At 37.1% G+C, this 21,766-nt stretch overlaps 3 protein-coding genes across 3 annotated transcripts; 1 reads left to right on the top strand and 2 right to left on the bottom strand.

The window, feature by feature from the left end:
• Nucleotides 1-1,384: 1,384 nt before the first annotated feature.
• Nucleotides 1,385-12,511, bottom strand: slc26a6l (solute carrier family 26 member 6, like). The gene is made up of 19 exons (XM_056460280.1): nucleotides 12,280-12,511; nucleotides 12,053-12,192; nucleotides 11,866-11,976; nucleotides 11,545-11,720; nucleotides 11,189-11,353; nucleotides 10,957-11,109; nucleotides 10,563-10,645; nucleotides 10,173-10,320; nucleotides 9,961-10,074; nucleotides 9,497-9,574; nucleotides 9,266-9,361; nucleotides 8,443-8,549; nucleotides 8,270-8,339; nucleotides 7,946-8,038; nucleotides 6,650-6,760; nucleotides 4,801-5,223; nucleotides 4,651-4,705; nucleotides 2,505-2,650; nucleotides 1,385-2,409 (listed from the first exon to the last, which is right to left on the bottom strand). The coding sequence occupies exons 1-19, from the start codon at nucleotides 12,411-12,413 to the stop codon at nucleotides 2,386-2,388; spliced, it is 2,427 nt and encodes an 808-aa protein (XP_056316255.1). The 5' UTR covers nucleotides 12,414-12,511; the 3' UTR covers nucleotides 1,385-2,385.
• Nucleotides 12,512-14,152: 1,641 nt separating this feature from the next.
• On the top strand, nucleotides 14,153-19,144 carry kbtbd12 (kelch repeat and BTB (POZ) domain containing 12). The gene is made up of 6 exons (XM_056460254.1): nucleotides 14,153-14,263; nucleotides 14,506-15,680; nucleotides 16,298-16,568; nucleotides 16,769-16,919; nucleotides 17,213-17,410; nucleotides 17,543-19,144. The coding sequence occupies exons 2-6, from the start codon at nucleotides 14,599-14,601 to the stop codon at nucleotides 17,710-17,712; spliced, it is 1,872 nt and encodes a 623-aa protein (XP_056316229.1). The 5' UTR covers nucleotides 14,153-14,263; nucleotides 14,506-14,598; the 3' UTR covers nucleotides 17,713-19,144.
• On the bottom strand, nucleotides 18,263-20,714 carry LOC130230952 (interactor of HORMAD1 protein 1). The gene is given in 7 exon segments (XM_056460281.1): nucleotides 18,263-19,400; nucleotides 19,505-19,602; nucleotides 19,717-19,807; nucleotides 19,875-19,923; nucleotides 20,019-20,170; nucleotides 20,383-20,539; nucleotides 20,659-20,714. Coding segments are annotated over 7 exon segments (1,629 nt in total). The 3' UTR covers nucleotides 18,263-18,374.
• Between the last annotated feature and the right edge of the window lie 1,052 nt (nucleotides 20,715-21,766).

Genomic DNA, 21,766 nt, shown 5'->3' with positions numbered 1-21,766 from the left:
TTTGTTTACATACCGATTGACACTCTACTGTACCTTCCAAAGGCCGTACACATCGCAGCTAATCATTAATGCAGTGATAGTAATTTGAAGCAATAGATGGCGATGGCATGGGTAGGATTTTTTTTACTCTGGCGGCCTCCTAAATCAGCTTTCTTTCAGTGCTAAAATAACTGCTGGAGGATTTCAAATGTACAGCACATGGCCGGAGAGTGTTAAAAATACTCTGACATTTGAATCAGCAAACACTTGAGGAACGTTATCTGCAGGGGAATTCAGCATTCACTAGTTGTAATATAAAGATTGTTTAACCTAGTCAGCCTCCATCTCTGCCAGGATGTTTCTTACACTTGTTTCCTCTCAGATATTCTTGAAGCATGTAGAACTTGCACAATCTTGTAAGATTATTTTGGATTTTAATTATTTATTTTGTAATATATTGTTATGTAATGATTATTTTTCAGTTATTTGTGATGCATCCAAAGACTATCTGAAGTTTAATTCTTTTATTTATATGTTGGAACTGAATCACATTTGTTGCCCTTAAAATGCACAGAATCACTTTGTTGAATAAATGATTAAAATAAACTGTAAAGACCAGGTTTTGTTATTAAAAACATTTTAAAGTCATAAAAGCATTTGTTATTCTACATTTTGTTTTTCAAAAGTAAAAATTTCTGATTCACTGTGCATACAAATTGACATAAAAAGGTATCCTCCAGCTGGATTTGAAATTAAGTGTCCAATAATCAACATAAAAGGGATCCAGGGATGTTGTCAAGACCTGAAAGAGTGTGTTCACATTTGAAAAGTTTATATTCTTATTTAAACGTGATTGCTTTCATAGTGTGGTTCATTTGAATAAGTGTAAATGGACAAATTCCATTGCAGTATATACATCATAAAAGCTTTTTTATCATCAGGATTACTCTTAATATGACAGTGTAAACACAAAGCAAATCTGGATTAAATGTGAACTGAACTACAAGTGTGAACACACTAATTCACTGCTGGTGTCCAATGTTTCCATTGCATTTATAACAGGGTGCTTCAATTTGAGTAAAATAAAGCCTGTGTTAAGCATAACTTAATAATACATCAAAATTTTGCTCTATAGTGAATTACACACAACCATACTGAAAATGTGAACGCTGTGGTGCTTGTTTTTGTGTTAATATACATGTTTCTAATTGATAACTAGATAGGAATATTTGAATAGACCCTTTTCAAATTTCTGGGTTTCTCAGTAGCAGAAGGCATCATATTGGGTAAATTTAGAGCGTAGTGAATGGGAGAGTGCAACAAATAATTTTTTACAATCCTATTTGCTAAAATAATAATAAGAAAAGAAAAACTCCTTGATGGTGTTATCAAGATATTCAGAAAAAGAAAAATGTGCGAGACTGATGACGGCAGCCAGAGGAGAGAAAACATCAGATTTACTCTCAGTCCCATTCATGCTGCATTTTTTTGTAATTTGACGCAAAGACGATATAATACATACATAAATGCATATAAATGTTCATACGTTTATTAAAAACTTTCAAGGATTTAAGATTATGATGACTGTTAAACACATCATATCAGGCTTGTGAAAAGGGTCCATTGTGAATATGCACAGCTGTTAAAAAAACATCAGGTATCTTTACCACAGACTTGATTTTACTCATAAATCATATAGTCCATCCTCTTGATAAGTCGTGACGAATGGAAAACGGTTTTCAGGTCCACTGATTTGAATTAAAAAAAATGGTCATTTAGTAATAGCCACTGTTTGGTTGTATTACTCATAAAAGTACATTTCTTACAAAATCATGGTGGACAGCAGTCAATAGTAGTAGTAGTAGTAATAGCAGTCAGACTTGCTGCATTACAGACACTAATATTGTAATAATTTATCATCACTCTCTGACCATCTGATATTAGGCGCATATATATTTTATGATCATGATTTTCAAAAGTATTGCAGCACTTTGTAAACATTTATTAGTACCATTTGTTGAGCCTCCCTGTACAGTGGACCCGGAAGCTGCGTTGCGTAATGTCAGACTTAACAAGTGGATAGGAAATAAGATACAAACAAACATATTAAATACATTTCAATGAGAATGACATACTGGAAAACAAGAGGTAAGACATGCTTTGCAGTGTTGGGTAAAAAGTATTATATTTCTTTTTTCATTATTAATGTGAAAGTATGTGTGTTGTTATTTCTGCTTTTTCATTTTAAAATTTAAAATAGATGTAAGGTATATATAATTTTTCCCCAACACTGATGCATTGTTACAGTCAACAGCTGAGTCAAATGCTGTTTGATATCTTATGAAAAGGTTTTTGTCGTGTACATCTAAAATAAAATGCAAATGAGCATGCAGTAGAAATCTTCTCTCATAGCCGAGTGCCACTCATATCCTGAAATGAGAAGATTGAAGTCATATATATGATCATATTCCATATATATATATATGTGTGTAATATTGGTCTTAGTAAACACCTACAGATCTTACCAGAGCGTTCTCATGGCCATTGATGGTTGCAGCTCCGTGATGCTTGACACAATACAGAACTGCATCATGTACAGTAGCAAAGACACAGGCCTCAGTGATGACATCAGAGAAGAAGCCGCCACGCTCCAGCTGTTTCATCACCAGTTCTTGAGTGAAAACAATGCACGGTTCAGATTGACATCAGACAGAAAGGCTAATCCTTGAAGTCCAGCGTAGAGTCTCCATCATAAATAAGGAAACCATGTCTGAGAAAAACACCTGTCTCGCTTATAAATTGATAGTTTTTTGTTGTTATTGTAATTTTACATTAGATTAGTCAGTACCAAAGTCAAAACTGAAACTAATCAAACTAAATAACTGAAAAAGAGAATAACCCAATTTTTGGGTAGTAATTTTTTTTAGGTTGTAATTTTTTCATTTTGAAACATCCCATTTGAATTGAACTGTTTGAATGTTTTTAGAAGAAAAAAAAAACAGGTCTGCAGGGTTTCTGCAGGTTCCACCAAGTCAAATGTAAGACTTTTAAAGACGATTATGATGAAATTTCAGACTTATGCAGGGCTAAATGCTAAGGATATTTTCTAAAGGCCCAACAAGCAAACCCTTTTCAACATACAGTAACTTTTCTGTAAAAAAAAGATTGACAAGCTTTAAAAATTACAATAAATTAAATGTACAACAGTTTGTCTAGGTCAGTGTCCTCACCATTTATGGTCTATTAATCCAGTGGTTCCCAAACTGGGGGTCGCGACCCCTGCGGGGGTCGCAGAATAATTTCAAGGGGTCGCGAGAGTTATTTAAAAATTGTGTAATTTTCAGTGATTATAATAAATATTTTTCAGTATTAAAAATGAAAGCTAATATTTTCAGATTTTTAAAAAGATATCACTGATAAATTCATAAAGTATTTAGGACACATTCAGGCAGAATGCATCTTTGTACTTGGAACGCAGCGCTCAGGAACAGTTTAAAACTGTTGTCATGTCAACTTGCCGCAGTAAACAAAGCCTTCAACGCTTGCCCCGCCTTCGCGCTCTTCTTATTGGCCCACTGCTCTAAGAACTGAACACGAATGATTGGTTAAAATCAGCTGTCAATCACTCAGTCAACGCCTCCTGTCTTCAGATGACAGGAGATACAACCGCGAAAATGTAAAGCGCTGAAGACGAGAGAATGAAAACAACACTGACAAATTTAGTTTTAGAAACACCTAAAGCTACAAATATTGGCACATCTGATTACTGATCATGTGCTGAATGTTAATCCACCAGCTATACTTATTGAAGAGTGGATAAAAGACCTCCATTGGCTTCAAGTCTGCTATGAAAATAACTAGCATTCACTGTAAAGTCTGTGGGATATCTTTTGGGATATCCGTCCGTGTATCTTTTGGTCACTCAATAATGTTATAAAAATGTCTTTTCTTGTGATAACGGGATTTCATTGAGACATTTTCCTCACGCATGCATATTTATTTTTTTGCTTGTTAGTTTTGATTAGTGTTGATTTTCAAATGCAATAAATCTGTTTATAAAACTTGTAGTAACAGTGCGATAATTGGTGGGAGCCACTAAATTTTGGCTGGTGCGCCTACATTTTTAAAGTTAGAAGCACCAGTGTTACCAAGCAAAAATGTTAATTTCGAGCCCTGTAATCTATAGTAAATATAGTTAAAATATTGTGAACAGCTTAAAAAAAGCTATTTTTATTGTTTGTATATGCTTTGGTAGTGGGGGGTCGCAAGTTCTTGACGATCTTACAATGGGGGTCGCGGGTTAAAAAGTTTGAGAACCACTGTATTAATACATGGAGTACTTTTAAACACGTTATCGTAAGGAAGATAATTAAACCATATTGGTAAAGAGAGTTATACATAAAAGTTTTATTGAGATGTATTGTTGGTGATTGGATGCCTGTTGGCCTGATTGGGTAGCTTTACATGGACAGAAAAATGAAGACCAGTTTAAAATGATTTAAGAGCTACAAGACAATGTTACAATAAATTTAAGACTTTTTTAAGGCCTAAAATTTAGTTTTTGTAATTTAAGACTTTTTAAGACCCCGCAGACACCCTGGGTTTGGAACAAGTGAAGAGTGAGTAATGATAAGAGAATTTTCATTTATTTTGGGCACTGTAAAAACTTACCTTGACAGCCTGCCATATAGATATGCACATCAATCTCTCCAAAATCGTGAAATATCTACAATAAGAGGTAATAATGAGAGCGTTAACTTAAACTCAGTTGCAACACTGTCACATTTTGTTCCATAGAAAATAAAGTTTCGCATCACTTACATTCCTCAATGTCTTAATGGCCACGGTATCAATAAAGTTGGCGGTGGACAAATCTAAGATGATGGAATGAATGTCCCATGTCCACTTGCCCAGAGATCCCAGAGAGACTCTCTCCAGGTCTCGGCTTAAAGTGTCCTCACTGCTAGAGTCAATGGTGGTAACGTCGGCGTCATGCAGATCAGACACTGACCCTAGGGTGGCGGTGTCCGGGTCAGTGCCTTTAAGGTACATCCAGGTGTGCTGTCCATCAGATGTCCGTGCTGTCTCAGGTATTACGAACACTGTATTGTTTTCCCGCTCTTTCCAGCCAATCTCTGCCTCTCGGCGTAAGTCTCCGTTCATATCACTCAACTGTCCTGCTTCCTCTTCCACTGAAAATACAGCGTGTTTGGATCGCTGAGAGGCTTCTCTGAAAGCTTTTTTCTGTGAAGAATAAAATGACAGTTTTCAGATTTAAAGTAGATCAATTTATTAGGAGTTCACTAAGGGTATGTTATGGAAGCTGCAAGTGTTTGACCGCAGACATGATGCCTTGCTTGCTGCTTAATTATAATCATCATGAAATTCCTTTTATAAGGGACTATAAACCTGCTGCACTGTAAACAACTGATATTAGCTTAATGACAGAGTGTCTGGGTTTCCATCAACCAGTTTTAATGCACATTATAAAGTATCGCATGTGAAACAAGTGATGGAAATGCCAAATTCTGCAAAAAATGTACAAAAAAGATTTTGGACTAGTGCGAACAAACAGTTAATGTGAATGAGTGGAGATTGAAACTATTTGCTGAAAAAACTGATGTAGCGAATATTACACCCACTTGACTAATCAGCTGTCTTCATTATGTGTACCTTTTTTACTGTTGGTTACTAAGCTACCAATACTACAGTCAGCCGCTCTAACATCTTGATGGAAATACACCTACAGGTCCCCATGGCACAGAACAGGAATATGTTGGAAAAGATTTACAAACTCTTAAAACATCTTCAAAAAGTATCTACGTTTTACAAATTTTGTTCAAAAATTGATGACAAAAAAAATTTAAGATTGATTTGTCAAAAAGAGATATTAATAATGATAAAGCTAAAGATACTTGGAATAGGATTCTTTTCTATAGTGGAACTCCAGTTGGACTTTTTAGAATGGGATGGTTGGACAATAATAAATGCTTGAAATGTGAACAAGAGATTGGCACATACTTCCATGCTTTATGGCAGTGTACAAAGATTTAACCTTTTTGGGAATCTATCATTTAGGTGGATGCCTGGGGTTTAATATTCCTCTTTCACACAGGATATGTCTTTTAGGTGATAAAACTAAAGTTTCCACATATTACGAATGATGAGTTCTCCCTTATAACTGTTGGTGTAACTACAGCAGCATGTATAATACTGAGGTTTGGAAAGACATTCAATGCCCTACACTTAAATTAGGGATGGAATTTATGATTGAGAATGTGTCATATGAAAAAATGTTAGCCAAAATGAATGGCGATCATGAGGAAGTTTATTTATGGGAGAATTTAATTTCTTCATTTAAACTATGAATGTGTCTAACTTGTGCTCTGTAGCATTATCTTTATGCACTTGTTATTGTTTTCCTAATTATTTTTTCTAGTTTTTTTAACAGTATATTTTTCTAAACTGTGAAGAATTTGTGTGCATTTTGTTTTCACTTATCAAAATGTATTCTGAGATTGCCTATGCTGAAAATTAAGCATGTAATGCTTCCTTATAATTTGGATCAATTTTGGTATCTTAAGTGGCAGCTAAATTGTGTATATTAGTAAAAGCCTTTAAATGGCAAATCTATAGTACAGGATTAGGACTAGCTCATGAGATCATCTACCTGTCTCTTAGCTTCTCTTCGGGCTCTTCGCTCTGCTCTCCTCTCTCTGCGTCTCTGCTTGGCCTCCTGTCTGCGCTTGTAAGTGAGCATCTTCCCGATATCCAGGCCACTCTTTGAGTAAACATCAGCAATTAATATGCATAAGTGAAAAAATTATAGGTATGATATATCTTTAAAGACAGTGGTTCTCAAAATTTATAAAGAGCTCAGATTGTTTACAACAAAACTCAATGTCACCCTAGTCCTAGTTATGTTTTAAAAATGTATTAAATCTGTGTGGAAGTAATAAAAATAATATATTGACTTATTGGTTAGCACTGTTGCCTCACAACACAAAGGTTACTGGTTGCTGGAGTCCCGGTTGGGCCAGCTGGCACTTCTGTGTGGAGTTTGCATGTTCTCCCCATGTTCCTCCGGGTGCTCCGTTTTCCCCCACAGTCCAAAGACATGCGCTATAGGTGAATTGGATGAACTAAATTGGCTGTAGTGTATGAGTGTGTGTGTAAAGGTGAGAGTATATGGGTGTTTCCCAGTACTGTGTTGCAGGTGGAAGGGCATCCGCTGTGTAAAACATATGCCGGAATAGTTGGCAGTTCATTCCGCTGTGGCGACCCCTGATAAATAATGGACTAAGCCGAAGGAAAATTAATGAATGAGTCTCACATTCCAGAAATCTTTAAGGTGAATAATATTATCATAATGTGTACTCAACAAAAACATTGGGAGTTGGCATAACAAGTGAAATGTACATTATATTTAAGGGGTAATTAACCCAAAAATGGAAATTCTGCCATACTTTACTCACCCTCCATGTGTTCCAAACCTGTTTGAGTTTATTCTGTTGAGCACAAATGAACTGAAGTATGTTATGGAAAAAACAGCCCTGGACTTCCATAGTATTTCTTGTTCCTACAATGGATGTCAATGGCTGCTTTCATCCAACATTCTTCAGTATATCTTGTTTTTTGTTCAACACAACAAAGAAATTTATAGAAGCACTTGAGTGCATAAATGATAAGGAAATTTTCATTTTTGGGTGAACTATACATTTAAATACCTTTATATTTTTAAAGCATGAGCCGTCTGTAAGGAAGTAAGCGATCACTGTTATTCTTACTGTTGTATCAGCAGTAATACTGTTGGTTTCCCTTTTTGAATGATGAATATTGACTATTGATATGACTATTGATAACTGCTGAGCCCCTGATTGAGAACCACTGTTTTTTTTCTTTTTCAGAAATGTTTATTTTATATTATATTATCTATTATCATCAGGTTGCATACAAATAATTGTACCTTTTTTTTAAGGGCCTCAAGATAAAGTTCAGCATTAGCAAAGTACATGGTGGCAGAAGAGCGAAATATGGTGATACCAGGTACCTCCCTCACCTGCAAAGCACAATGCATGTTTTTGAACGGTCTGCTTGGTAGATACACTCAAAAAAGACAGGTCAGATAGGAGTGATGAAGGCTAGTTTGCAGTGTAACTTTCCTGATATTTCTGAAGTTGCAATGGAAATGTGGTTAACTAACTGCAATAAATAGACAAAGAATAAAGAATACTAGCATTGCAGTGCCGTTCTATCTGCTAAATGAATACATATCAACTGAAAACATCACCTCTTTGTGTGTCTCCATATCTAGATAGAGCTCAGTGCCAGGCAGATGTCCCAGCAGTGAGTAACTGGGCCTGTGAGACAGAAAGAAGTCATGTGAGAAGGTCAGACATGATGAAGCAGATGACAGGAGAGAGAAACACTGCTGAAAGATTAAGAGAAGGGAAAAACTCCAACCGTTGAGTCCTGAAAATAACAGTGAGCAGAGCGAAACCCATAGAGGCTCCCAGACCCATATCCAAATTAAAGAGCACAGTGGACACAAACGTCACCAACCATATCAACTACAAACACACAAAAACACAGATCAAGCACACTTACAAACAAGAATTTAGGGGAAATGATCAACAATTTTAAATGTTAACTTTAATCTAGATTTAATTTTTTTCTAATGTTAGTGGTGAACTATGCTGAACTATGCATCCCAACAGTATGTTTTCTAAGGTTTCTATAAACATTTTATCCCATTGCTATGTGATTTTATTATTATTGTCATTGGTGATACACAACATATCAGCAGTCAAATTGGTGTCTGCTGATGCATTTTTAATGGTATTATTATCACCCCAATAAGAATTTAAATGATCAGCCATTAAAATATGAATTACTTACACTGGTTCATCAATTTATAAACATTTTTGCTAAATTAAGATATACAGTAGATATGTCCTTGGAGTTTCCTTTGTCTGCAGGTAATGCTTTGAAATATAGTTTGAGTGTTGTTTTATTCACAAGGCTCAGAAAAATTCATATCAAGATTTGTTTTTATTGGCCCATATATTATTGCCTTTCGAATATAAACAGTCAATGATTTCTGCCATCAGCCAAAATTTCCATATCGGTGCATCCCTAATTATAATTATTGTGGGATTTATTTTTGCTATTTTAGGATCCTCAAAGTCCAAAGTCTAATTTCATTCAGATAACCCTCTGTAAGCACTAGTAAATAATTGTAGTGGGAAAAGAAGTAAATTTTGTTGAAGAATGTGCTATAACTTACCAGATCAATCTTGTTACTACGCCACAATGTGACTATGTCATAGTACTGCTTGAACATTCCCTTCAGATTCACAAATACAATAGCGGAAAGAACTGCCTAGACAGACATACAAAGAATGGACATTCTAGTCACGCTCTATTTATAGTTCATACTAGCACAATGAATCTATATAAAGTACAAATAGGTTGGTAATCTGATGCACAGTACTCACAGAGGATTGTTTACACATACCTTGGGCAGCTCTTGAAAAAGTGAGCCTAACTTTAGTACGGTCACCAGTACTATAACACCAGACACTACCCCTGCAATCTAAAATAACACAATGTGATGAATACATGTGCTCAGCAAGCATTTTTTTGTTTTTAAAAGATGTCTAATAGATGTCTAAACATAGTTGTATAAAACAAGGCTAAATTTGGGCTGTCAGTAAAAATCTAATAGACGTCTATAAATAGGCCAAAACTAGACTAGTCATCAAATAAACAGAAATGAAAGACTACACATATAAAGTCTGTCTAATCTGTCTATTTGACGACTAGTCTCGGTTTGACATTAGATGTCTATTAGATTTTCACTGACAGCCCAAGTTTAGCCTTGTTTTAGCCAAGCTGTCTACCTTTAGATTTCTATTAGACGTACTGCTGGGTGTAGCTGTATGGAAGCATGCAAAATCTGTAGAAGTATGTTAATCTTGCCTGTGTCTTTCCTCCTGTGCTCTCCTGTATGAGACTGCGAGACATAGAAGAACAAACTGAAAAACACTGGAAAAAACCTCCAACTGTATTGCTGAGACCCAAAGCCACCAACTCCTGCAACACAGCGTGAGAAACACAGACATCAGCGGTGTTGTGTAATATAGTTTTTTGGTGTTCATACAGTTTGTATGGTGTTTGGGGGATTTACAAACCTGGTTGCTTTCCACCTTGTAACCATGTTTTAGAGCGAAGGTTTTGCCCAAAGAGATAGAAATTGCATAACCCACAATGGCCATAGCAAAAGCATCTAACACCACTTCAGAGAAGATGTTGACATTTGGCACGCTGGGAGGCTGAAGTCTGAGAAAGCACATCAGAATGAACACTGAAATGAATGGACTTAATATTGAATGGTCATGTTTCTTTTTTACAATATGCTGTAATGCATAAAGTAACTTGACTTTTTCTTTCATTCACTGAAGGAGTTTAGTTCTGGGTCATCTCAAAAATAAAATTGCATTGCTTGCTTGCTCAAATACTACTCATAATGAAAATTACTTGTTAAATAAGAATGCTAAATATTTCTGATTTGAAAAACTCACCCACTTGGGATGTCACCAACGACTGATATCTTATAGCTCTCATTCAGCCGAGTATAGAACGATATAACTGTCGCCACTACAATCTTGCAAAAAAAAAAAGCATACACAAACTTTTATGAATTTCACGTGCTAAGGGTAAAATGATGTTAATGATTCCTTGTGTAGTGAATAATAAGCCAGTCTAGTTGTCATTAGTTATTACAAGATATGATGCAGAGAGTCAAAATGCTGACTAAACAGATTAATAAAACAGAGAAGACCTCAAGGACAGGATGTACTGATAAACAACCAAAGACAGAGATACTCTGTTAAGGATTTAACAATTCTAATAAAATACATGCAATACTAAAACAGCTTATTGGTAGGACTGATTTTTTTCTCCTTGGTTACATACAGTGCAGAGCTCCACTGGTATGGGTATAATCATTTTTTTCTTAAGTGCATTGTTAAGCTCCTTGGCAGTGATAAGAACCACGATGGACACAACACTGGCCACCAGAGTTGGGAGATGAGTCTCTGGCAAGAGTGTGAATAAGTCTGCTAGAGTCTGCACAGAAAAACAACAGAGTAATGCTTAACTTAACTTTAACATGTTTCTTTCAGTTATGTTCTGTGATTGTACTCACATAGACAATAGACAGAGGTCCATTGAAGCGCTTGGGTGAGACTCCAATAATGTACTTCAACTGGGCCACTACGGCATGAGCAGAGGCAGCTGTGGTATAACCTCTAACCAGAGGCTCTGAGAGATATGTGCCAACAAATCCAAACTGCACCAAGCCTAATACAACCTAAGGGTGACGATACAAGACTCTAGTTAGATCCAACAATAATATTGACTCTTTAATGAAAAAATTATATATACTGTATGTGTGTCCAAATGTAATATGAGGTTCTGCTTATTACATAGATTCAAATGGTTTAATCAAAAACATGGATTTAGATATGCATATGCACATTTTGTATGTTTGTTTTTCATCACCTGAATGAGCCCTCCCAGTACAGTGGCAGCAGCTGCAACTTGTACTCTGTACAAATCTCTAGATGCAATATCCACTTCCCCAGACACATTAGTCCCATTGTAAATAAGAAAATTTGCATCAGGGGCCAGTCTCTCGGTCACACTACCAATCATAATACTGAGGATAGTAAATGTGCCTGTACATTGAAACACACACACAAATGCATTTAAAGTGAATATGAAAGTCCATTTTTACATTACAGGGTAAAAAACAGATTAAAAAGTTAGAAAAATTCCAAGCAGAAAACACTAAAGGTAATCATTTTTATTAATGTCCCCTACCTACAGAGATGTGTCTGGAAGTCCCAAAAATAAAATAAATTAATGAAGGATAGAGGGATGTGTAGAGTCCAAATACTGGAGGCAGTGAGGCCAGCAAAGCATATGCCATTCCTAAAACATAAAAATACCTCAAACACCCTATTCAAAGATTATACTGTTTTTTAAATTATAAAAAAACATGTTTTACCTTGTGGAAGATGCATAATACCAACACTGATGCCAGAGATGAGATCTGGCATACCATAATCCCAGATGGAGTAACGGGGCAACCAGGACAAAACAGGCAAGAAACCAACTATGCTTCGTTTGATTTTGGGTACAGAACAGCTGAAATAGATGAAATGGGGAAACTGTTTAAAAATGCTGCCAAATCATGTCACACACATTGTAGTTTTTATGGATGCATCACCTTACCTGAGTGATGTCTTCAGCCGATGGGAGATAGGAAGGTTGATCTGCGAAGGGTCCATTCTCTGAGATCGCTCTTTCAGCCTCTGTTCATCTATAACCTCTCTCTTCACATGATACCCTTCATGTCTTGAATCCATTCTCTCTATTTTGTGCTATTTAGCTTCTGTAGATGATCTTTAAGACTTAAATGCAAACCACACAATCACACTTCATTGTCTGGAAAAATATTCATAGGACTTTCTGCAATGCTAGAGATCTTATAAATACCTCTAAACCTGTGAGGGATACTTAATAGGGGAGATAAACGGGGCTGGTTAAAGCTGTGCTTTCTAGCAATGATTAACTTAAGAGCAAGTTCTAACTTATAATATTTTTAATAAATACATACATTTACAGAAACGTTAAATGAACAAATCAAGTTAACAAAATAACTGTAAATGTTTCTGTCTTATATAAAACACGATTCTTGTAACAAAGTGATTTTATTTTTCAACTATTGTCTTATTTGAGTGCTTATGCTGACTCAGACTTTCCTCCTGTGTTCATTAGTTGTTAGTTTTTGCACTCTAGGGTGAACTGCATGGAAACTTTTTTCTGTTCCGGTAGAAAGTTCCATTATGACATTCAGTATATTATGAACTGATGACAGAGACGACAGGAAGAGATATTTTACTTAGTTCATCCTGTTACCTTCATCCTGGAAAACCCAAAATCGTCCTTAAAAGGGCTTAAATAAATGGGTTTGGAAAATGGCTTGAAAGCTTTTAGCTATTTTGTTTTTTCTGCAGTTAATATATTAGTAATTAAACAGCTAATAATACATTTTCAGCCTATCCATGATTTTACAAAAGTTCCTATTTATTTATATTCATTCATTTTCTTTTCTGCTTAGTCCCTTTATTAATCAGGGGTCGCCACAGCGAAATGAACCAACAACTTTTCCAGGACATATTTTATGCAGGGGATGCCCTTCCAGCCGCAACCCAACACTGGGAAACATCCATAAACTCTCATTCACACTCATAAACTACAGCCAATTTAGCTTATTCAATTCACCTACAGCACATGTCTTTGGACTGTGGGGGAAACCGGAGCACCAAGAGGAAACCCATGCGAACATGGGAAGAACATGCAAACTGACCCAGTCATGGCTCAAACCAGCGACCTTCTTGCTGTGAGGCAACAGCGCTACCCATTGTGCCACCGCACCGGTGTTTTGTGGGTTTCCTCCGGGTGCTCCGGTTTCCTCCACAGTCCAAAGACATGTGGTACAGGTGAATTGAATAAACTATATTGGTCATAGTGTATGTGTGCATGTAAGAGTTTATGGATGTTTCCCAGTGATGGGTTGCAGCTGCAAGGGCATCCGCTGCGTAAAACATATGCCGGATAAGTTGGCGGTTTATTCCGCTGTGGCAACCCTTGATTAAAAAAGGGACAGGCCGAAAAAAAATGATTAAATGAATGAATAATATTAAATTTAATATTAACACTAAATGCATTAGCAATAGCTGTTGCTGCACCAAAAGTAACCATTAAGATCAAGCTTGCATTAAGCAACAAATGCTAAGGCATAGATCATGTAGAGAGCATGATGGTGTGAAATTTGACCCAGCTCTCTTGGCCAGTACTGACAGCCTGCCCTGGATTTCAAGCTGGAAAAAACAAAACAGAAGTATAACAAAATCACTATAATCACTGTGCAAAATCAAAATCAAAACTTTCTGCACATACTGTAGTGTTTGGTAACATTGAGAGTTCAAGAAACATGAAATATGTTTTCATGTCTCCCCCTTTGCTAGTTTGACAAATCATGGTCTATAATTAGCACTGTTGCTTAGCGGGAATGGCCATGGAAGGCTGAGTTGACAGAGCACACTCTCTCCCCCAGTGTTTACTGTCAGACATGAAGCAGCCAGTCTGTTTGTGTCGAGGTAATGGACGAACTGTTGCCTGAAGGCAGACACCACAGGAAGCCAGAGATCTGGTACGATTTACTGATGCATGTGCTAATATAATGCTATGTGACTAGACTGTGACTGATAAAACAATATCTGTCTTTCTGTTGATATGTCAAAGCATTGACCTGTTTAGCACTGACCCTTAGGGGGAGATAAAAATGACTGGTGCATCCAAAATTAACTTTCAATAAGGCTCTGTATACTTTTCAATAAATGACGCACTAGCATGGTAAAGCATTAGCTGATTGTTTGTTTTTTCTTTCTTCAGATATCCTTGACCCTTTTTTAAAGACCTCCAGGATGTATTTAGGCAACGTGTAACACTTCGCTAAGTTTTAAGCTATCTAGACACAGAAACAAAATGGATCTGAGAGCCAAGCATGGTTTAACGCTGTTGGAACAGCTCAACCGAATGCGGGACGCCGAGCAGTTAACAGACGTGGTTCTTGTTGCTGAAGGTGTAAGCTTCCCATGTCACCGTGCAGTGCTTTCTGCCTTCAGCCCCTACTTTCGCGTAATGTTCACCTGTGGCCTGCGTGAATGTTCCAACCGTCAGGTGGTGTTAAGGGACATGCCGGCCCCAAGCCTGGCTCTCCTGCTGGAATACATGTACAGCTCCAATCTTCCGCTCACCGCAGACAATGTGCAGGGCATCTCTGTTGCGGCTTTTCTTCTACAGATGGACGATGTGTTTAGTCGCTGTCAGATCTACATGATTGACAACATGGATACTTCAAATTGCTTGGGAATCTACTATTATGCCCGGGATCTAGGAGCAGAGGAGTTGGCCGACCAGGCTCAGCGCTACCTGCGGCAGCATTTCACTGAAGTGTGCTATGCCGAGGAAGTGCTGGAGTTGGAGGCACACCAGCTCGGGGCGTTATTGAGCTCGGACGACCTCAATGTTTCACGAGAAGAGAGCATTTTGGATGTGGTGATGCGCTGGGTGAAGTACTGTCCCGGAAATGTAGGGTCAGAAGAAGAGAACCGGGCCAGGCACCTTCCAGAGCTACTAAAGAAAGTACGTCTTCCACTTGTGGGTGCGGATTACTTGAAAGGGACAATGAAACGTAACACAGCACTGCTAGCTGATGCTGAGTGTCTTCAGATAATGGAGGAGGCAATCGAAGCAGCGAGCTTGGATTCAGATGCTCCACCGCGACGACTGAAACTGCGCTACGGTATGGAGACTACGGACCTGCTGCTCTGCATTGGTAATGAGGGCGGAGGGATACGCTCACGTTATGGAAGCTACACTGAGCGCAGCTTCTGTTATGCTCCCACCACTGGTCGGACTCTTTTTATCACCTCCCCACGATACGGTGAAGCGCTTGGATATGTCTTTGCTGGGGTTGTGACTGAGAAGAATGAAATTGTGGTGTCAGGAGAGCTAGGAGCCAGAAAGATGGCAAGGCATAAAGACAAAAACGTGGAGATTTTCATGTGAGGTTTCTGGAGGAGGAAATAACAGTAATACTTCATGCACTAAACTAATCTGTTTATTAGTTCATTAGGGCAGTGCTTCTCAACCACGTTCCTGGAGGACCACCATCTCTGCACATTCTCCTTAACCAAACACACCTGAATCAGATCATCAGCTCATTAGCAGAGACTGAAAGACCTGTAAAAGATGTGACAAAGAAGAAATCCAAAACATGCAGTGTTGGTGGTCCTCCAGGAACGTGGTTGAGAAACACTTCATTAGAATACCTAAAAAATGTGTCACATTTTTAATGCAATATAGTAGATAAAGTTCACTCAATACTGACAATGCTGCCATTATTTACTCAACCTTCACTTTTCACAAACTTGTTGGAGCATATTTCTTTATTTGAACACAAAAGAGGACATTTTGAAATACATTGGAAACCTGTAACACTTCCAAAATATTTGTTCTTCCTACTACAAAAGTCAACAGTTAAAGGTTTCTAACATTCTTCAAAATATCTTCCTTTGTGTCTCATAAAGGTTTGTAAACACTTGACAGTAAATAAATGGTGAGTTAATTAAAACTTTTGGGTGAACTATCCCTTTACAGTTCATTGCTGTGTTTCTTTCAGGTACAACAAAGAAGCCCAGGGCTCCTGGAAGCACTTGAGCTCAGCAGAGTATCGTGACTCTTATGCACTGAGCTCTTTGGGGGAAAATCTGTACCTAATTGGGGGCCAGATGAAGTTGAAGAACCAGTACCATATCACCAATAGTGTTGAGCGCTGGTCTCTACAAGGTGGGCCTTGGCGTAGTGCCGCTCCTCTGCCAATGCCGCTTGCATATCACAGTGTAGTTCGAATGAAGGGCCGCCTATATGTGCTTGGAGGACGGACACCTCAGGTAATTTACCAAATTTTAAAATCATTATGGTTCAATCTGCAAATATATCACACAAGAAGAGTCGTGAGAATGACGCATGGATACAAACTAAATAAATCACTACAATTTGGAAAGTACAAGCCAAGTGGCATGACAGTTTGTTTATTGCCTTCTCTCTTTCCCTGTAATGCACCTGCTCTGCCATGTCTCATAAACGACAGTCATTCCGCACAGATGACGAGCCTGACCGTATGAGTAATCGCCTGCTTGAATATGACCCAGAAACCAACAAGTGGAGTGAGCTCGGCCCTATGAAATATTCAAAATACCGTTGCAGCGCAGTTGCACTCAATGGAGAAATCTATGTCCTAGGTGAGAATGTCAACAGGATTAGCAGTATTTTTTTTTAAAAGCATCAGTTTTTGACATATGGGTTATTATCATTTCCATAGAGTGAGACCTCTGGATTACCCTGGTACTTATTATCATAAAAAGCTTATGAAAATAGTGATGATTACAGTGCTTTGTGCACCATCACAAAGGCATAAGGAAGACTTTGATATTTTTTCATAATCAATGCTTTTTGATTATTTTGATTAAAAAAAATGAATACAGTTGAAGTTTATACTGTACTGTAAAATGTGCGTCAATGTCTCCTGGTGCAGGTGGTATCGGATGTGAAGGTGTGGATCGTGGCCAGTCACGTTACTGCCTTAATGTAGTGGAGATCTACAACCCCGATGGAGACTTCTGGAGAGATGGTCCTCCTTTGCCATGGCCTCTCCTGACACTTCGCAGCAATGCATCAAACTCTGGTGTTGTTGATGGCAAACTTTATGTCTGCGGATACTACAAAGGGGCAGGTAAATATGTATTGTACAATTTCACAATCAGTCCACTTAGTTTAGCCTTTAACCTGCAGGCAAATTAATGCAAGCATCATGAACTACATTAATATTTGTGATTACATTGTGAGTGCTTCACTCTTTCCCAAGATCGTCATGATACCATCACTAAAGACATCCTCCAGTTGGATCCATGGGAAAATGTATGGACTGTGGTGGCAAAGCAGGCTCTGATGCACGACAGTTATGATGTGTGTTTGGTGGCAAATCTGAACCCTCGTGGACTCATGCCTCCTCCTGCTGACTTGGTAGAGGAATAACACTATCTCTCCAACAGAGATTTATCAATAACAAAATAACGCTTTTTATGTCATTCACAGGATAAGAGGACTTAGAAAGATATAGAAAGTGTAAAGCTTTCTAAAATAGATACGAATTTTTACTTTAAAATCAGTTAGGTTTATAATGCTGTATGTGCCTTAGTGGTTTTTTACTTTGATATGATTTACATTTGTGGATTTAAGTTATGTGATAATATGAAATACTCTTACAAGCTAGATTAAGTAACCCTCAGAAAAGTTGTGCTAAAATATTAACTAGAATAGTAAAAATACATTGCATGGAGTCACACAATACATATATGTACTGCAATTTATTAAACATGTTAAAGTTTCAAACTTAAAATGAGATAAATATGTCATAACTTAACTGCAAACCAAGTTGAAAATATTTTAAAACTGTTTTGTACTTATTAATGTTACACGGACATTTGTTAAGCCACAAATTTCTGGAATAAGATTTGTGAAAAAATATGACATAGGTTTATATAATATCAGTATGTGCTAAATAAACAGAAAAGCATTGCCAAAGCACAAAAACAGAAGGTAACATCCATAGATAGAAAAGTGGTTAAAGAATACGTTTCACTTGTTCAAAGGCAGTCTGAAGTTCTAACCTACTAAAAAATTAAGTATTCTCCAGCTTACTCTGAGTCATTGGTAAAGTCAAAGAGCTGCCAGAGGCCTCCTTCACTTTCTGTGACACAAGCTTTAGGTTCAGGCGCAACATTTTCCCATTCAGCCATCTTGTATTCCACCATCATTTGGGAGCTGTCTGTGTCCTCAGACCACAAATTTAAGGGATTTAATGCATGTTCAGCTACACACCTACTGACTGGTGCAACTGGGGCTTGCTTCTGTAGTCTTGGATGATCCTCTTCAACAAATGTTTTGGCAAATTTCCAGTTGTCAAGAGAAGACAAGGGTACTCTGTCTTTTTTTCCACACTGAAGGTCTTCACTTTGGCTGTTTCCTGAGAACTTTGTTGCTCCTTTTTTTCTCACTGCTTGTCTTTGTGGCAGAACCAAGGCTCTCCTTTTCCCCCGGTAGTTCAGTGCTTTTTGGCGCCTCTTAGGTTCTTTAAGTCGTGGCATGGCATTAGTGCCCAATCTATTCTCTCTCACAAACATTGGTTTTTCAGGCTCTAGGGGTCTATCTACAAACTGTCTTCTGTGGTCCTCTGTGGATGAAGTGGACTGAGCATCCACAAGTGGGTTTGAAGGTCTGCTCTCAACTAACTTTTTGCACCAAAATTCCTGTGAAGCATCAAGGGAAACCTCTTCGGTGACATGTGTCTGCTGCATTGATACAGGCAGAGCATGTGCATTTCTGTTTTGTGTCTTTTCTGTTGTAAGAGGACATTGGTTCTGTTCTACAGCTTTTCCTGAATAAATGACAGGCCTGTTATATATCATCTTTTCTCGTCATGTTTTTTCAGCCGACATTACACAGAACCTCTCAAACAGTCTGGGTGATGTCTGAACCTCACTGTCAATCATCCTGGCAGAGCCAGGCCCTGTTGTCGGCTTATGAATAGAAATCAAAGTGCAGAGCTGAGACAGAATTTTTCCCAGCATGCCCTGCTCTTTGCTTTGCTCTGCCTTCAGGGCTTCCAGATCTCGCTGGAGGTTAAGCATATTTGAGCTCAATTCTTTTGCAGCCAGAGCACTCTAATTGGATAGAAAATAAATGTGGCTTAACTGGGTAAATCAATACAAAGTACATTCACAATACCTTTAACACAGATTGTTTCAGTTATATTTTCAGCCCTTACCTTGGCTTCCCTGTCTGTTAATTCTGTTTGTGTTTGGTTCTGCAGAGTCTCAAACTGACATGTTATACACATTTTCACACTGTTTAAATAACCTTCAACTGCAATGGAGAACAAAATATCATATGCTCTGAATATCTACTACAGTTAACTTTTATAAACATGCATCTGCTATTGATATATAATCCAATATTACATAATACAATATAACATACTTGTTTTAGAAAAATGATCCATTCTCTCTACCAAAATATTCCTGGTAATGTCATTACCTCCATCAAAGTGGTTTAATAACGTCTCTCTGGTCTAAAAGGAAATAGGTAAGTGAAAGTCTAGTGATACTGAAACCATTAAAAATGCATGATTTACTTACATTTTCCAGAGATTCCTGCAGTTTTAGAATTCCATTAGTAAGAATTTCCCTAAAAAGGGAAACAGAATTGCATTAGGAAACTTAAAAACAATCATCTGTTAAAAGTTAAATAGTTTTTTCACTGTGATGATGAAGAATAAATACCTTTCATATTTTTCTTTGGCTTTTCTCTTCTCCTCCTCAAATCTGTCTAAGACGCCAACAGATTTGCCACTGGTGAAGCTTGGGAATTTCCCATCACTGCCAAACAAAAATGGCTTAGAACTGTAACTACTGGAGACAGTCATTTCCTTCATCTGTAAAAGATGTAAAGTTTCAAATTTAAATATTATGTATAATACCCAATAATACTTACAGAACTTAAATAATATTCAGTTCTCTTCCACAATGCTTAAATGTGTGGATGAATAAAATAAAACTGCAGAATACAGTCATTATTTTGCACAAAGTAAAACTGGGCATGTTCTACAGTCAAAATGAATCCATAGTTCAGGACCGATATGTTTACCTCCTGTGAAGTATGTTGTGAACCTTTGCTCTGTCCACTCATCTCCAGAGAAAACCCTTGTGAGTTGTCAGGCCACATTTGGGATCCCAGCAATAACTGAGAGTCAGACAAGCTGGAGTAGTCGCTGGTTCCCAGACCCTTACTAGCTTTCATTCCTCTGTAACAAAGTTTCGAATAAAGAGTACTATAAAATACACTAAACTGTAATGTCAGCTTCGTGTGGTAAATGTAAATGACAGTGCTCTAACGTTAGTACAGAACAGAAATGAAACATACCCAGAAGTTGAGGGGATGCTCAACATCTCCTTTATATTCCAGACACTGGGCTTCATTTCCAGGCTTTCAATGTCAATGTCAACACACTTATTTTCACTATAAATAATCCACAAGAAACCAAAACATTAATTTAGACAGTGACTTGTGTTTAAATATATTCAAGAATCTGTCTCAGCGAACGTCAGCTGGTGTCGTAAACAACTGTTACCCGCGCGCGGCCACAAGATCATTTAGGGCGGAGCTCGTTTTCTCGTAAACTTGCAAGAACACAAACATTTCACAAGACTACACATTTAAACCATTTAAACAAACAGAGACTTACAAATAAATTACGTGTTTAACAAGCAGCAATAATTCTGAGGTGACAAAAATATCCTGGGTGTCGTTGACGATGCCGTTACCGTTAAATTTTGGCGGGACGCAGAATTCAAACAGCCGTAAACCACGTAAAAATATTTTCTGATTTTCCGTCAAGCAACACTGATCTGGAACGCTAGATGGCACTATATATATATATATATATATATATATATATATATATATATATATATATATATATATATATATATATATATATATATATATATATATATATATATATATATATATATATATATATATATATATATATATATATATATATATATATATATATATTAGTTTAATAAATAATGTTAGTAAAATTATCCAGCAAAACATTATTTACAAAAATGTAAGAGGGACTGATGTTGAATTTTTAAAAATGAATATGAGAAGACGACTTTACACTTTCTTTGGCATTGTACAAAGCCTACTCAGTCAATTTATGGTGTGAGGCACAAACATTTATTAATAACAGTGTTCAAAACCTCTTTTATTGTTATGTGAAAATGCACTATTTAGCTTTACTGTCTGTCTAATCATAAACTACATTTATAAATGTAAATTTACTAATAAGAAATCTAATTTAAAAATATTGGTGACTGAAATATGCTTGTATATTTCCAGTATCAGACACTCTCTAAACAAGAAAGCCCTAAAAATGGCAAAAATTTGTGAACTTTGTGAATGTATTTATTTAATTAATACATGTACATTTATGTGTTTTATTTATACTAACTTCTGGCAT

This window comes from Danio aesculapii, chromosome 6 (genome assembly GCF_903798145.1).
Source record: "Danio aesculapii chromosome 6, fDanAes4.1, whole genome shotgun sequence".
NCBI lineage: Eukaryota > Metazoa > Chordata > Actinopteri > Cypriniformes > Danionidae > Danio > Danio aesculapii.
Note: the sequence above shows the minus strand (reverse complement) of the source record. Positions and strands in the feature narration are given on the sequence as shown.

Bases quoted from the DNA above. Each gene is read 5' to 3' on its own strand.
- slc26a6l (XM_056460280.1), bottom strand. From the start codon at position 12,413: ATGGATTCAAGACATGAAGGGTATCATGTGAAGAGAGAGGTTATAGAT. The intron at 8,340-8,442 runs GTTGGAGTTTTT...TCTGTCTCACAG, and splicing joins GTTATTTTCAGGACTCAACG to GCCCAGTTACTCACTGCTGG. The intron at 5,224-6,649 runs GTAGATGATCTC...TATTCTTCACAG, and splicing joins GAAGAGAAGCTAAGAGACAG to AAAAAAGCTTTCAGAGAAGC.
- kbtbd12 (XM_056460254.1), top strand. From the start codon at position 14,599: ATGGATCTGAGAGCCAAGCATGGTTTAACGCTGTTGGAACAGCTCAAC. The intron at 16,569-16,768 runs GTAATTTACCAA...CATAAACGACAG, and splicing joins TTGGAGGACGGACACCTCAG to TCATTCCGCACAGATGACGA. The intron at 16,920-17,212 runs GTGAGAATGTCA...CTCCTGGTGCAG, and splicing joins TGGAGAAATCTATGTCCTAG to GTGGTATCGGATGTGAAGGT.